This window comes from Phyllostomus discolor, chromosome 5, assembly GCF_004126475.2.
Source record: "Phyllostomus discolor isolate MPI-MPIP mPhyDis1 chromosome 5, mPhyDis1.pri.v3, whole genome shotgun sequence".
NCBI classification, from domain to species: Eukaryota; Metazoa; Chordata; class Mammalia; order Chiroptera; family Phyllostomidae; genus Phyllostomus; species Phyllostomus discolor.
Window position 1 is genome coordinate 38,737,333 of NC_040907.2, and position 14,872 is coordinate 38,752,204.

At 53.4% G+C, this 14,872-nt stretch overlaps 1 protein-coding gene across 1 annotated transcript in view; it reads left to right on the plus strand.

Moving 5' to 3' along the window:
* MROH7 (maestro heat like repeat family member 7) overlaps window positions 1-14,872 on the plus strand; it is a 39,954-nt gene that overhangs the window by 13,940 nt on the left and 11,142 nt on the right. The window contains exons 9-15 of the mRNA XM_028512831.2: window positions 1,022-1,134; window positions 1,472-1,648; window positions 1,976-2,130; window positions 4,551-4,689; window positions 6,714-6,904; window positions 11,242-11,379; window positions 13,148-13,262. Coding sequence (XP_028368632.1) covers window positions 1,022-1,134; window positions 1,472-1,648; window positions 1,976-2,130; window positions 4,551-4,689; window positions 6,714-6,904; window positions 11,242-11,379; window positions 13,148-13,262 — 1,028 coding nt within the window. The remainder of the gene's footprint in view (window positions 1-1,021; window positions 1,135-1,471; window positions 1,649-1,975; window positions 2,131-4,550; window positions 4,690-6,713; window positions 6,905-11,241; window positions 11,380-13,147; window positions 13,263-14,872) is intronic.

Sequence of the window (14,872 nt, forward strand, 5' to 3'; positions counted from 1 at the left end):
CACAGCAAGGGCTCAGGAAATGCATCTGAAATGTGTTTCCTTTGATAGAAAACACAGAGCTGTCACGTGCCAGGTACTATTCTAGGCACTGGGACACAGCAGTGAAGACATAAATATAAAGTTAAATAGTCCTCCCTGTTGAGCTTACCTTCTTGTTGTCAGGAGACAACACAATAAAAAAGTAATACCTGTAGCAAGTCAGACGATGACAAGTCCTTAAGAAAAAAGAAGCAGAAAGAGGGGGCTGGGAATGCCAGGGATAAGGGGGTGCCACACACCTACCCGAATGGCGGAAATGAAACAGACTCTGCTGCACGCAGCTGAGAAGCAAAGCCACCGGGATGCTTGCACAGTGCTGGTGGGAGCATGCTGGTCTGCACTGTGGACAACCGCCGGCCAGCATCCCCGGAAGCTGAGCCTCTGCCTGCCTGGGACACAGCGATTTCTCTCCTAGCTACCCCCCCTAACCAACGTGCCCATGTGTTCACCAAAGGGCAGGGCTAGATATGCTGGAGTGTTGATAGCAGCACGATGCATTACAGCTGGAAACAACCCAAATGTCCATCGGAAGTAGGACAGACGCATAAATCATAGTATATTCATACCATGGAAAATTATGCAGCTCTGAGAATGAATGAAGCGGTGCTCCTTGTAACAGGGTCAAAGAATCCCACCCACATGATGTTGGGTGAAAGCCAGCCATCAAGGACAACATAATAAATGTGTCCATTTACAGAAGTCCAACAGCAAGGCTATGTCATCTGTGGGTGGAGAAGCCAGAATAGTGGTTGTGCCGAGTGGGGGAGGGGGAGAGTGGGCTGAAAGAGGGTGCAGGAGGGGCTTCTCGGGTGCCAGTCATGTTCTGTTCCTTGACCTAGGTGCCAGTTACATGGATAAGTTGAACATTTGAAAATTTATTAAGCTGGTTACCTATGATTTATGTATGTCCCACATCTATGTTTAACAAAAAGTTTTAAAGAAAGGGTGATCGGGCCTCACTGAGAAGGTCCTCTTCTTGCAGGAGCCCGGGATAAGAAAGAGATCGACAAGAAGGAACTGTATGAGAGCAACAAGCGTTTCCTGGGGCCCTACAACCCCGTCAGCCCATGCCAGAACATTCTGCGCGTGATCGCGGTGACTGTCTGCTGCCCACCAGCTCCGGGCCTTCCCGAGAATGGGGGAGAGGGACAGTACCGCCTGCCCGATGCCCTCCCCGCTCCCATCTTTCCAGGAAGGCTTCCCTGACCACACGGGCCATCTGAGGGCCCATAGCCCCTGTGGTCTGTGCCACAGCGAGCGGGCCGTGTCACCCTGCTTGAAGGCCATGTCGCCCCTTGTCTTATAGCTCCTCCTCAGGGGTGCTGGGCTCTCCCTGCTCATCTCTGTGTGTGTCTGGCGGTGTTGACGCATCTGTGTGTGGCTCACTCAGAATCTGTCCATGTGGGCCAGAATCTCTGTGCCTTTGTTGCAGGAATTTGGAGACTTCCTGGGACCCCAGCAGGTAAAGGACCTGTTGCTAGCAGCCCTGGAAGGGCTGAAAGGCAGCTCGGACTCTTGGGCAAAAGACTCAGTGGAGATGGTGCAGCTGGCCTCGGAGGTCACGCTCTGCTCAGTGCTGGAGTGGTACCGCCACCGGGCCCTGGAGGTGGTAAGGCCCTGGGAGCAGCGCCTGGGCTGGGAGACCCCACAGGGCCTGCTCATCCCTCAGGCAGGGGTGGTTGGGGCCTGAGTTCTAGGTGCTCCCAAGTTGCAGGTGAGAAAGGACTCACCCATCTGGTGTGGGGTGGAGGTGGGTAGTGAGACAAAGTAGCTCACTCTCAGGGAAGGAGCAGGCACTCTGCCCCCTACCCATTTCTCTCCTGTGGGCGGCCCTCTGTCCTGTCACTCCTTTCCTCCTCCCACTGCCCTGCCCCCACCTTTCCCTTGCCTTCCCCATGTGCCCTCTGCCTGCTCACGGCTGCCCACTGTGCTCCAGATCCCAGAAATCATGCAGGCTATCTACGTGCAGCTGAGCCACATCCAGGAGCCACGGGCCCGTGAGGTGGCCCTGCTGCCCGTCTCGCTCTTGGCCAGCTCCTTTATGACTGAGGTGGTTGTGGCCCTGCTCATGTGCCCCCTCCCACTAGACAGGTACCATGTGAGGGGGGTTGTCAGCCACTACATCTCAGAGGGTAGAAGCAGCCCCCGCCCCCAGCCTGGGGCTCTTCTATCCAGAGGAGCCCCTTGCCCTTCTAGACAGCCCCTCTCCTATAATCTTTGGTACTTATACCAACCATTAAGCACTTCCCTAGCATTGCTAGCTGTCTTTGCTTAGCATTGATAGTGCAATAGCCTCATTGTACAGATGAGGAAACTGAGGCTCAGGGAAAGTTTCTCACCCTAGGCTAGGCACCCACTGAGCCAGCAACAGAGTGAAGACCTAAACTCAGATCTGGCCAGCTCCAGCTCCAAGCCCGGAGCTCTTTCAGGGTGCCATAGAAAGGAGGCCTGAGTGACAGTCCTGACTCAGCCTCCAGCTGCTGTGTGGTCTCGGGTGGCCTGCTTGTTCCGACAGGCGAAAGGAGGACTCCCTGCTTTCCCACTCCAGATGGGTGGTTGTGACAGTGATGCAGCCTGTTGTGCTGAGCTCGTGCTTGGGCCTGGGCCTGTGCAGGGGGACGCACCATGCTCTCCACCTTCAGGGAGCAGGTGGTCTGATGGGCAGGGGGGACTGTGGCCAGATGGCGAGCTCATGGACAGGCCCAGTGTGACCATTCCAGCCTCCCAGCCCTGGAAGTGCTCCCACACCCAGAAAAAAGCCAGAAAGCATGTGGTCCACATCTTTTTTTTTTAATTTAAAGTTTTATTTAGACAGAGGGGCAGGGAGAGAGGGAGAAACATTAATGTGTGGTTGCTTCTCAAGTGCTCCCCTATTGGGGACCTGGCCCACAACCCAGGCATGTACCCTGACTGGGAATCTAACCAGCCACCCTTTGGTTTGCAGTCTGGTGCTCAACGCACTGAGCCACACAAGCCAGGGCTGAATAAAAACAGAAAGTGTGTGTTCCACATCTTAAGATGGTTGGTTGAGAGTGAATGTTAAAGAATTGTGCAGAGCTATACAGGTGGGGTATGCTTCTAATAAGGAGAGCTGGCATCATTCATAGAAGCCAAGGACATTAATGGTGAGGGCTGGGGTGCCACATCTCTGTCTCCCACCTGCAACTATTTAAACCTTGTAACTGCACTGCTCACCAGAGGGTTTTCTTCTTGAAGCCACTAACCATTCAGGCTCACAAGGTTGCAGGGGCCACACTTGGCATCAGAGTTGCTCAGGAGATAGGACAGAATGGTGTGACCGGCTCCTCTTTGCAGGAGACCTTGCAGCAGCCCATGGAGCTAGCTCCTCTTTGCAGGAGACCTTGCAGCAGCCCATAGAACTAGCCAGGCAGAGCTGGAACCAAATTTAAGGAGGCCCTCCCTCTCAGGGGATAAGCCTGTACTTGTATGAGCCTGAGGGTGAGGGACTCTTTAAATTTTGTGCCCTGGATGCTTCACTTTCCTTACCCTTGTCTTGGCCCTGGTTCCAAGAGCTGGTCCCTGGGGCCTCTTAGGGGAAAGGTGCAGAAGCTGCCCTGGCTTAGGTGGCTCAGGCCTCACAGGAACTAGTATTTCTTATACCAAATTACTCTATAGACTTTGCTTCCAGGGTCCCCACAGGGACACGTACAGTCACTCCAGGAAGCTCGATGCTGCAATGTCCCCATCGGTTCTTATAGTTAATTTATAGTTCCTCCCAGCCCAGATGCAATTTACCAATTGGGTCATTTTTACCATAAACAATGTTACCTAGCAATATAGTTGACATACTATCTTTATCAGGTTTCCAGGGGAACAGAACTGGAAAGTTAATGGGAGGTTCAAACAGCTCATGCAGGAGGGGAAAGGGTTGGGTTAACCCTATAGAGCGCTGGCCTATTAGAGTGCCTGCAGGCTGGTGCTGCCTGTGCAACTGCCTCCCCTGCTTGGCGCACTGCCTTCTAAGGGACCGGAGCGTGGTCTCCTTGATATTATGTGATGGATGCAGTATCCAGGCCTCAAAGGGCTCTTGGGCCTCGGGGAAGGGGCACAGGCTTTGGGACATCAGACCTGGTCACTTCTTGATAATACAACTCATTAGATGTGTAGTCTCAGTCTGGTGATTTCACCTCTCTGAACCTCAACTCTGCATCTGTAAAATGGGAATAACAACCCACCTTGAGGGTCAATGTGAGAATTCAGGGACCTTGGATGTCTTAAATATCTGTTCATGTCTGTCTCCCTAGAGGTTTGCGTAGTGCCTGGCAGACAGCAGATGCTCAGTATTTGCTGAAGTAGTAAATTGCATGTAAAGCACCTGGTGTAACACCAGGGAATGAATAGGGTTTTCTATCGCTGTTAGCCCCCTGCCTCATAGGTAGTGTTTTCTAGACCATTCCAGAAATTTGCTGGGACGCCCATGGATAATAGAGGGAGGCAGGGTTGGCCCCCTGGCCTGGTGCCCACTAACCACTTTCCCCCTGACCTCCCAGCAATGGAGCAGAGATGTGGAGGCAGCTGATACTGAGCAAGCCCAGCTGTGATGTCCGAGACCTCCTGGACCTGCTCCTGAACAGCCTGAAGGAGAAGCCAGTCACCAAGAAGGGCAGGGCCTCCATTGTGCCCCTAGCGGTGAGCCCCTTTTCCCTCCCCCCTCCCACTGGGCCCAGCGCCCAGCGTCTGGCATGCTGCTCTGCTAGCAGGTAGTTGTGTGGCTTGGGTTCGTCTCCTTCCATCGGCTCCTGACTGTGATCCGTGGTGCAACAGGACTGCTCCTCACACTTCCCTCAGCAGCCTGGAATAGTAAACGGCTAACATTTACTTGGCTCATGGTAGATATTCAAAAATTTTGAACTAATATATTCAACAATTATTTATTGAGCATCTACTCTGTGCCAATCATACTCGTAAGTTCTGGGGACCCTGAAGGAGGGAAGCAAATAATCAGAGATGTGGGGACGGGAGGAGCAGGCAGTATTATGCTCTACAGAGAAAGATGCCCTCCCTCAGTGACAGTCCCCGGCTCGCCCAAGGGCACTCAGCCAGTGAGCAGCGGTGCCGGGACCCAACCCAGATCTCCAGCCTCCAAACCCCGTGCTTTGCCATCAGGCCTCTCTGTCTCTCTCCCTCGGCACCAAGTTCTGAAAGTGACACGCCAGCCCCCAGGCCCTCCCCAAGGTGGGCATCTGTTGACTCCTCCAGCGTGTTCTCCCATCACCCTTCCGTGCTTCTTGTTCACCAAGCCTAGTTCGCGCATAGATACAGCCGGGACTCATTTTTAGCAAGTGGTATCAATGAACTGTTTGAGCAAGATTAAGCCAAGAGCAGAGCCTTAGGGCGCATCACCAGGGACTTTTCTCTCCACCCCAGACTGTTTTCTTTGAATACAGTCTTTAGTTTTGGGCTACTGAAAAGCGTAAAGACTTTGAGTCCAGGAGACTCGTCATAGCTCTGCCACTGCCTCTCTGTTTGACCTTGCTCAGCCACTTCCGCCGCTTTAGCCTTCTACTTAGGTCTGTCTGATCAGTAGCGGCAGCCCCTGCCTGTCCGGCCTACCTGCGGAGAAGAGCGAGGTAGGGCACGGGAAAGCGTTTCCTACGCGGCGCATTTACCGTGCTCACTCAGCCCCCAGTATGCCATTCATTTCCTCGGGAACAAGCCACTTGCTCTTTCACTTCACAATGAAATGGGCCACCTGTGTGGTGGCACAGATTTCAACCATTTCTTTAGAAGCCTTCTCCCTTCTCCTTCATTCAACTGTGCCCACACCTGTGTGGCCAGCTGGACGAGGAGCAGTAACTTCACTTTACGGAGGGTGACTCTGAGGCTCCAAGAGGGGCAGGAGTGGTGGAGCCAGAATGAGCCACCAGGTCTTGTGACCCCAGCCCATCACTGCCCCCTCCCCACCCCCACATGGTCCTGCCAGTGGAGAGGACTTGGTGGGCCCAGGCCAGGGCTAGAGAGAGTGGAATGCAGGTGGAGAAGGTTCAGTGACAGGGAGGTGAGTGCAAACTGGGTCCTTGGGAACCTGGTCGGACAAATGCCAGCGAAGCCAAATTCCCTGGACTTGGGAGGGCCAGTGTTAGGGGAAGGTGGGTGAGGCAGGTGGACGTGGAGTCCAGGGCAAGTCCTCCCTGGCTCCTGCTCAAGCCTGGGGTTTGTTTCTTTTGGCTGCTGGCCCCCAGGCAGGCATTGAGGGCAGCCTAGCTTCATGGCCCAAAGTAGAAAGGCAGCTGGTGCCCCCTGCAGTCTGTGAGCCTGTGGTGCAAAAGAGGAAGAGGCAGGGCTCCCTACTGCCATCTCTGAAACCCTAGGTTCCAAACCCAGCTCTGCCCTCCAGGGGCCAGGCGGCCTTGGGCAAGTCCCGTCACCCCTCCGAGCTTATCTCCTCACTGGCACAGCTGGATCAAGACGAACACCACGATGTGACCTTCCGGGGGTGTGTCAACGCCAGAGAGGCAGGCTTTTGTAACTGCTCTGGTGCAGGGCTCACCCACAGAGCCAGGAGCCAGGGCAAGGGGTGGGAGTGGAGGGGGACCTGGGCTTTGAGTAGAGCAAAGATCCAGGTCTGACCTCCTAGAGAAGCAGACCCTCCCCTCCTGGGGATGCTGTGAGAGCTGGTCTGGACTTATCACATGCTTCCCCTCTGCCCCCAGGCAGCCAGCGGCCTGTGCGAGCTCCTGTCTGTCAACAGCTGCCTGGGCCGAGTGAGGCGCATCTACCCGCAGCTGCTCCTGGCCCTGCTCATTCAGGTCCATTACCACATCGGCCTCAACCTGTCTGGCCATGTGGGCTCCTACAAAGACACCAAGAAGGACACACGGCCCTGTGCCTTCGTACCTGTGCGGTATGCTCCTGCTGTCCCTGGCTCAGGGAGGGCCAGCCTGCAAGGGCCTTTTGGAAAGTCTTTAGGGCCATCAATCAATGGAAAGTAGCTGGGAGACTGGAAGAGAAAACAGAAGCACACTTTCATGAGAGCAAGTCGCTTGTTCGGCCACTGTTGGTGAGCCTTGCTGTGTGTCGCACTCTGTTTAGGCAAGTCTCCGGGGCTGCAGGAGAGAATCGGCCCTCCCCACGGGGGTTTACCTAAGGCCCAACCATCCGACTTTAAATTATTAATCAGAGTAGGTAATATATGCACATGGTAAAAATCTCAGAAGACCTTAAGTGACTTTTCTTTCCTCCTCTTATCCCAGTTACCCTCCCCAGAAGGACATGTCCTTCCGCCCCCTCCCGGAGCTGGTGCACACAGAGATAAGCGCTCAGGCTCATTCCTGTTTTCATGCCAAAGGGACTGTGAACCTTATGCAGTCACACATTTTTGCCTTTAGCACATACTATATCTTGGAGATCATTACACATAGAGCTGGTCATTATTTTTAACAGCCACATAATATTTCCATGCAAAAACTATCAATGCACCATAATTTATTTCAGCAGGGCCCTCTTAATCTAGGTACTCTGCAGCCCTTCGCAATGACGCACGCTGCTGCCGTGGTTTGCTTGTTGGCACGACCGTCTGTGCATCCCCACGGTTGTATCCGTAGGAGGAATTCCTGGCTGTCGAATGACTGCGTGAAGGGTTTCCGCGCCAAACAGTAAGGTGGGACAGGAACGTGTGCTGGAAAAGTGTTCTTCACCAGGGAAGTGGTGAAAGTGGAATTGAAATGCATCCTAAAGCCACAAAGTTGCCAAATTGCCCCCACAACGGCACTGCCACCAGTAGAGCGTGAGCGTCCACCTCCTCACGTTGACCAGCACAGTGTGGTGTAGAACATTTACACTTTTGCCGATCTGAAAACTGAAAAAAAAGGTATTTCGCTGCAATTTGAGTTTGCATTGTTCTTATCGTGAGTGAAGCTGAGGTTGAGATGCTGTTTGTGTTTTCTGTGAGCCACCCGTTCTCGCCCTTTGCCCAATTTTATACAAAATTGTTGGGAATGTTTCTTAATTATTCATACAAGCTCTTTGTATATTAAGGACATTACTCTTTGTCATTAGTATTCTAATTTGTTAATTGACCTGCAACTATTTTATTGTTTTGTTTTTGTCATTCAGAAATTTTAAATTTATGTAGTCCAGTTTGTTAGCTTTCTCCTTTTTGGCTCCTATTGTGTGTTATGCCCACAAAGGCACACTTTGAGGGGCATAGGGTGAGCAATTGTGTAGCTGGGCTTGGATCTGAGTCACGGTTCCATCGGTTGGTGGTTTGTACCTCAGGTAAACCGATTTAACCTCTTGGTGGCTTGGCTCCCTTGCCTGTAAAACGGGGTCAGTGACCCCTACTGCCAGGTGTGCTGTGAGGCCTGAACAGGGCAGCATCACAGCAGGACACTGGGGCTCATTTCCCTGGCGCTCGCAGGTGCCACCGTGGGGGTGTCACCCCTCACTCAGAAAGCTGCACCCCTCACTCAGAAGCCCGGTGGGCTTGAGGGAAGACAAAACCTGAGGGAGGTGGAGGGGGCACTGGAGGAGGAAGAAGAGGAGCACGTTGCGGAGAAGTTCTCGGCCGTTGAGTGAAAACCCCTGACACGGAGGGCTTCGCTCAGCTGACGCCTGCACCACGGAGCTGGGAGGGAGCATCTCCCCTCGCCGCCGCCGCCTCACAGGATTCAGTTTCTGAGACAGAAAAACCAGAGGTGGGCGAGTGTCACACGGAAGGGGACCAGAAAAGCCACAAGGTGCTACCTGGGTGAAGTGGGCTGAACGGTGGATCCCAAAAGATATGTGCACCTGGGACCTCTGACTGTGACCTTGTTTGACAAAAGAGTCTTTGAAGATATCGTTGAGGATCTTGAGATAAGGTCGTCCTGGACTAACCAGGTGGGTCCTGAATCCAGTGATGAGTGTCCTCACAAGAAGGGGAAAAGACACACACAGAGGGGAAGGCCACGTGAAGGGAGGCAGAGATCGGAGTGCTGCGGCCACATGCCAAGGACACCTCGAGTCCCCGGGAGCAGGGAGAGGCAAGACGGACTCTCTCCCAGACCTTCAGAGGGAGCGTGGCCCTACTGACACCCGGAGTTTTGACTTCCGGTGTCCAGAACAGAGAGAGAAACAACATTTCTGTTGTTTCAAGCCACAGAGTATGTGGTGATTTGTTTGGGTAGCAGCAGGAAGCTAAGACACGGGGGCGTGGAAGCCCAGTGGGTCTCTGGTGCTCTGGCCTCGGGCAGTGCGACGGGAAAGCTCCACTGAGAGCGCCAAGAGCACAGAGGCTGTCGCACCGCCCGAGAGGAGAGGTGGGCGGGGGTGACGCGTGTGGACACCAGCCCTGGCAAACAGACTTGGGTTCGAGCGGGGAGGGAGTGTCCTGCTGGACTGGACACTACAGTTACAGCTTGACAGTGCATCCTGTGAAGTCCAGCTCCCGTGCCCTGCAGCAGCCTCTGGCTTTGAAGCAGCTCAGGGTTGGACCCTGGCTCCCCACCCCGGCACCCTCCCACCCCCCCACCCCACCCCAGTGCAGGAACAGGGCAACCCCAGCTCCACGTGCTGGGGAAGCCAAGCCCTTCCCAGGAAGGTGAAGCTTGCAGAGTGGGTGTTGGGAGAGCCGAAGGAAATGCACCCCCCACCCCGCAGCGTGCTCCCAATGGTGCACCTCTGCCTTTTTACAAAGCAGCACAGGCTGACCTTCTCCAGGCGTTTACAGGTGTGTCTTTGGGAGTGAGGTGGGGAGGAAGGGAGACAAGGAAGATCATTTTTGTTAGACTTCGGAGTCTTATCAAGACAGTGGTGAGGTGGGAGAAGACAAACTACAAATGACACAACTCTGTGTTTGGAACTTTTGGCCTAAACCTGCATTCCTTGTTGGCTGCACAGATGACTGTCTGAAACCTCTGAGTCACATTGTTTCCTATGGAGCTTCTGAGCCCTAAGGTCAACACTGTCCCCAACCCAATGAGTGAGAAGGTGACTAAGTACCAGTGGAGACAGAGACATGTAACAGAGAGTACATGCGGGTGGTTTGTTCTGTTTTAGTTGAAGGTCAGGGCTGAGGGAGAATGGTGGATGGGTGAGTCAGGGAGGCTGAGCCCTAGGCTGTGATGGTGAGCAGCACCTGGAACCCACCCCCCTCCACCCCCTGTGTGTGCCTGCGTGCGTGCATGCGTGCGTGTACAACTCCAAAGGCATCGCTGCTGAGGGACCGTTTCAAAGAATCAGCACAGAGTTTGCATGGTTCCAGTTGCCCTGGGCTTGGAAGAAGCTTGAATTGTCACACTGGACTCATATTCATTACAAAGTCAAAAACATGAAAATTAAGAGCAAATTCCTGAATGTTACCTGAATTCCAAGATGCCTTGATACCTTGTCTGGGATTAGGAGAGCCGCTGGCTCTCAGCACCATCTGAACTGTGTCCACAAAACTGCATTGTAAACTCTTAGAGCAAGGGTTTGACTTTCTGGAAAACTGTTTAAATGTAAACTTTATTACACACATTGTCCATTTTTACACACACATGCTTACACAAAGGCTTATACACACATGCACACCTATAAATGTGTGTATATATCCATACATACACATGTAGAATATGTACCCGTGAACAGCCAGTCTGGGCCAGGCACGCAGGAGGGTGACGGTCCTTGGCAGTGCCCTCCTCCTGCTCGCTCACGGCAGGGCTTCCCCAGCTCCCCCAGGGCCTCACAGCACAGACTGGTGGCCCAGCCTGATCAGTCTCGGGGCTTCACAAGCTCCCTGGGAACTTCTGTTGTGCATCTAGATCTGGGGCTCACGACTTAAGAGTCCTGAGTGAATGAAGAACTCAGGGTTGGGCAGGAGACTGTCCAGATGAGCAGAAAGGACTGTCCCACAGAGCACCACCCAACAACCACGGGCTTCATGGGGCGGAGGACAAGCCCGAGGCAGGACCTGGGAGGCGGGAGGCCCGGCTCCGACCTCTCCGACCTCTCCGTTCAGTAAGAAGCTCAGGGGAAAAGCAGCAGCTCCAGAGGGAGGGAAATTTTGCTTCTGTTTACTCTCTTGTTCTCAAAGCTAATAATTGTTTGTAAAAAAAAAGCCACTCTTTGTGGGCACACTGAACACCACTAGCTAACAAATAACATGGCAGAGAGGAGCTTGTCTGGCCAGGTGGGAGCTGATGGCGGGAGAGACCTGGGTGGAGGGAGGCCCGGCCTGCGGGGGCGGGGTGACATGAGGTCTCAGCCCCCTTGTCTTGGCAGCTGGGTGGTCAAAGTGGTGAAAACCCTGCTGCTGAAGATGGGCTGCTCATACGAAGCCACCTTTCTGGATGACCAGGGCGGCTGGGAGCTCATGGAGCAGGCGGAGAACCACCACCGAGGAGTGTCCCTGCTGGCCAGGTGAGGCCAGGGACCCCCGAGGCAGGGGTCAGAGGGAGGGGAGAGAGCATCTTCAGCATCTTCAGACAGACTGGGGTTCCCATGTCTCTGGGCAAAACTCTTCCCTCAGTCCATCGCCTCTTCTCTAAAACCAGCAGAAGTTTGTCTACCCCGGTAGGTAGACGATACAGATGTGAGAGACGGCGCACACTCCACGGCGGCAAACTGGGGTTATCCCAGTGCCTGGCAATTGCAGACACTTAGATTACTTGTAAAGCACCGTTCCTCACTGCATTATGAATTTAATACCCACCATAATGCAGAAATGATGGGGTGGCTGAGAAGTTCAGGGTGTGGCCTTGGAGTTGGGCTGCCTGAGTGTGAACCCCAGCTTGCCATTTCCCATTTGTGTGGCCCAGGGCAAGTTCCTTTCTGGTCTGTGTCTCAGCTTCCCCTTCAGCAGTTAGGAAATGATAATAGGACCCACATCCAAGATTTGGGGTGAAGATTAGATAAAGTGTTTGGAACAGCCCCTGGCATATGGTCAGACCTCACCCAGCTTAGCATTCATTGTCGCTATGCTGCCTGCTGGGGCAGGAATTACTGATGCAGAGGAGGATGCCAGAGAGGGATAGTTATGTACCAAAGGTCACACAGCTGGGAAGCAGCAAAGCTGGGGAATGACCGGCTGACCCAGACCAGGGCTCTTCCCTGCAATCGCCACCACACAGCCTCCCAAGGGGTCAGGAGAGGGCACCTTGATTTCAGTGATGTGACTCCTGAAGGAAGCCTGCCTCTTAGTCCTGCACCAAGTGCCCAGGGTGGGGTCTCCCTGGAGTCTCAGGATACAACCACACTTACTGAGCACCTACTATGCTTGAGGCACCATGCAAAGAGTTGTGTGTATGTGGATTATTCCATTTAATTCTCTCCATGGCTGATGAAATAGCACTCCTGTTATCCCAGTGTTACCAATGAGGAAACCAAGGCACAGAGAAGTCAAGTGACTCGCCAAAGTCACGCAGCTAGTGGCAGGGCCAGGATTTGAACCCAGGCTGCCTTACTCCAGTCTTTGTGCACAGCTACCACGCTTCCTGGGCTCACTGATAATGGAGCATAAGGCAGTGGTCCCCAGACTTGAACAAGAGGGCTTGTTTAAACACTGATTGCTGGGCCCCACTCCCAGAATTTGTTTCAGTTGGTCTGAGATGGGGGCCTGAGAATGTGCATTTCTGACAAGTTTCCAGGGATGCTGATACTGCTGATCCAGGGGCCACATTTTGAGAACCACTGACTTGGTACAACAGACAAGGCAGCTGGAGTGGGGGCACCTGGGTTGGGGCTCCAGCCCTGCTGCTTTTCCAGCTCTGTGATCCAGGGCAGGTTACACTCGGAGCCTCTGTCTCCTTATCTGTGAAAATGGGGATGATAACCGCACCAAATGCAATGACAACAGGAAAGCCCCTCGCTGCTGCCTGGTGCCTAGTGAGAGGGTCCTCACATTGTCTCCCGTCTGTTTCTCCTGCAGTGGTCCCGTGCAGTGGGGGGTGTTACTCGTGTCTGTCTTAGTGATTTGCTCTGTGATGTCAGGCAAGTCACTTTCCCACTCTAAGCCTCAGTTTCCCATCTGTAAAATAAAGTAGTTAAACCGATGGCCTCTGAGGTCCTGTCCAGGAGGGAGATCTTGGGAATGCAGGAACCCAGGTGACCGTGTCTTGTCCATAGTTTCGAGTGCCACGGCCAGACTCCCACCCAGCCTGAGGGTTTGCTCGCCCTTCCCCACCCACAGGGCCATGGTACACTACTCCTGCCAGGAGCTGTGCCGCATTCTCTACCTGCTCATCCCGCTCCTGGAGCGAGGCGACGAGAAGCACAAGATCACTGCCACCGCCTTCTTCGTGGAGGTACCAACGGGCATTGGGCACAGGGTGGGGGCTGCTCCTGGCCTTCCCCTGGGCACAGGCTTCAGTTCACACTAGTGCTCTTTTCTCCTGTGCAAATAGTACTTAACTTACAGTCTTTCGTGAACATGATTTCTCTTGAATGTGAAGAGCTCCCTCTCCCCTCCCTTCTCTCCTCCTCTCTCCACTCCTTCAGCTCATTCCACTCTTCTCAGACCCCCTTAGCTCCCCAGGCAACCGCCATCCTTTTCTGGGCACTTCTGTGTGCCAGGCACCAGATTGGGGATATGAGTACAAAGTTGACTCTGTCCTGCCCTCAATGAATTCTCGGTGCAGCAGAGGAGACAGAGGACATCCCCAGTGTAGCATGGGGTGCCGCAGAGCGATGCACGCTATGAAGGAGGCAGTCCAGGCTGTGGTGGGAGAACAGGAGATTTGAGGTGGAGAGCATCAGGGAGGGCTTCCTGGAGCAAGTGCCCTCTAAGCTGAGTGAGTGTGCATGTGGGTACTGGGAGGGAGTACTGGGGCAAGGTGTGTCAGGAGAAGATTGATAGGGTCAGACCCAGCAGGGGAGACTCACTTATAATTAACAGAACATTTCCTGAGTACTTACTATCTTCCAGGCAAATTCTAAGAGCTTTACACACAGTGATTCATGTGATCCTCACACAGTCCTATGATGGGGATACTATTCCACCCCCCATTTCAGAGGAGGAAACAGGTACAGATTTAAGAAACTTTCCTAAGGCCTTGTAGCTCGTAAGTGGCAGATCCAGGATTCAAATCCAGACATCTGGGCTCTTAAATCACTCTGTGTGTGTGTGTGTAGTAAAATACATAGAGTGGGGGGTGGGGCGGTAAGTAGGCTGACCTTTGCCCACCACTATAGCACAAAAGTCACCACTTAACCATTGTAACTGTGCAGTTAAGGGCTGTTGAGAGCATCCGGGTTGTTGTACGACCGTCACCACGGTCCGTTTCCACAGCTTTTCCATCTTCTTTCCCAAACTGAAACCTCCCATCCGTCCTCTTTTGGCCCCTGGCAGCCACCATTCTACTTTCTGTCTGTGAACTGCCTTTTCAAGGTTTTATATAAGTGAAATCATACACTGTTTGGCTTATTTCATTCAACATAATGTTTTTAAGGCTCATCCATGTTGTAGCATGGGCCAGAATTCATGCCTTTTTAAGGCTAAATCACATCCTGTAGTTTGTGTATACAACATTTTATTTATCCATTCATCTGTTGATGGACACTTGCAAAACCCACTCTCTTAACCTACCCCTGCATGCCTCTTGACCACACGGGTCAGGGCCATCACCAGGATCTGTACAGTGGGGCTCACAGGCAGGAGGCTCAGTTAAGGAAGGCTTCCTGGAGGAGGTGCCATTTGAGATGGGCCTTGGCAGGTGAGCAGTCTGCCAGAGTAACAGGAGGCAGCATGGCATTCCAGGCATCCCTTGCATCTTCACTGCCTCTCCAGAAGTCCTGTTCTGGACCGTGAGCCTGCAGAGCAGGGGCCACACGATGGTTGTGTTATATCCCTAGCCCCAGCCCTGAGAGGGCTCCAAGATGTGGACATTAAACAGACAAGCGAGGGTCTGAATGGACA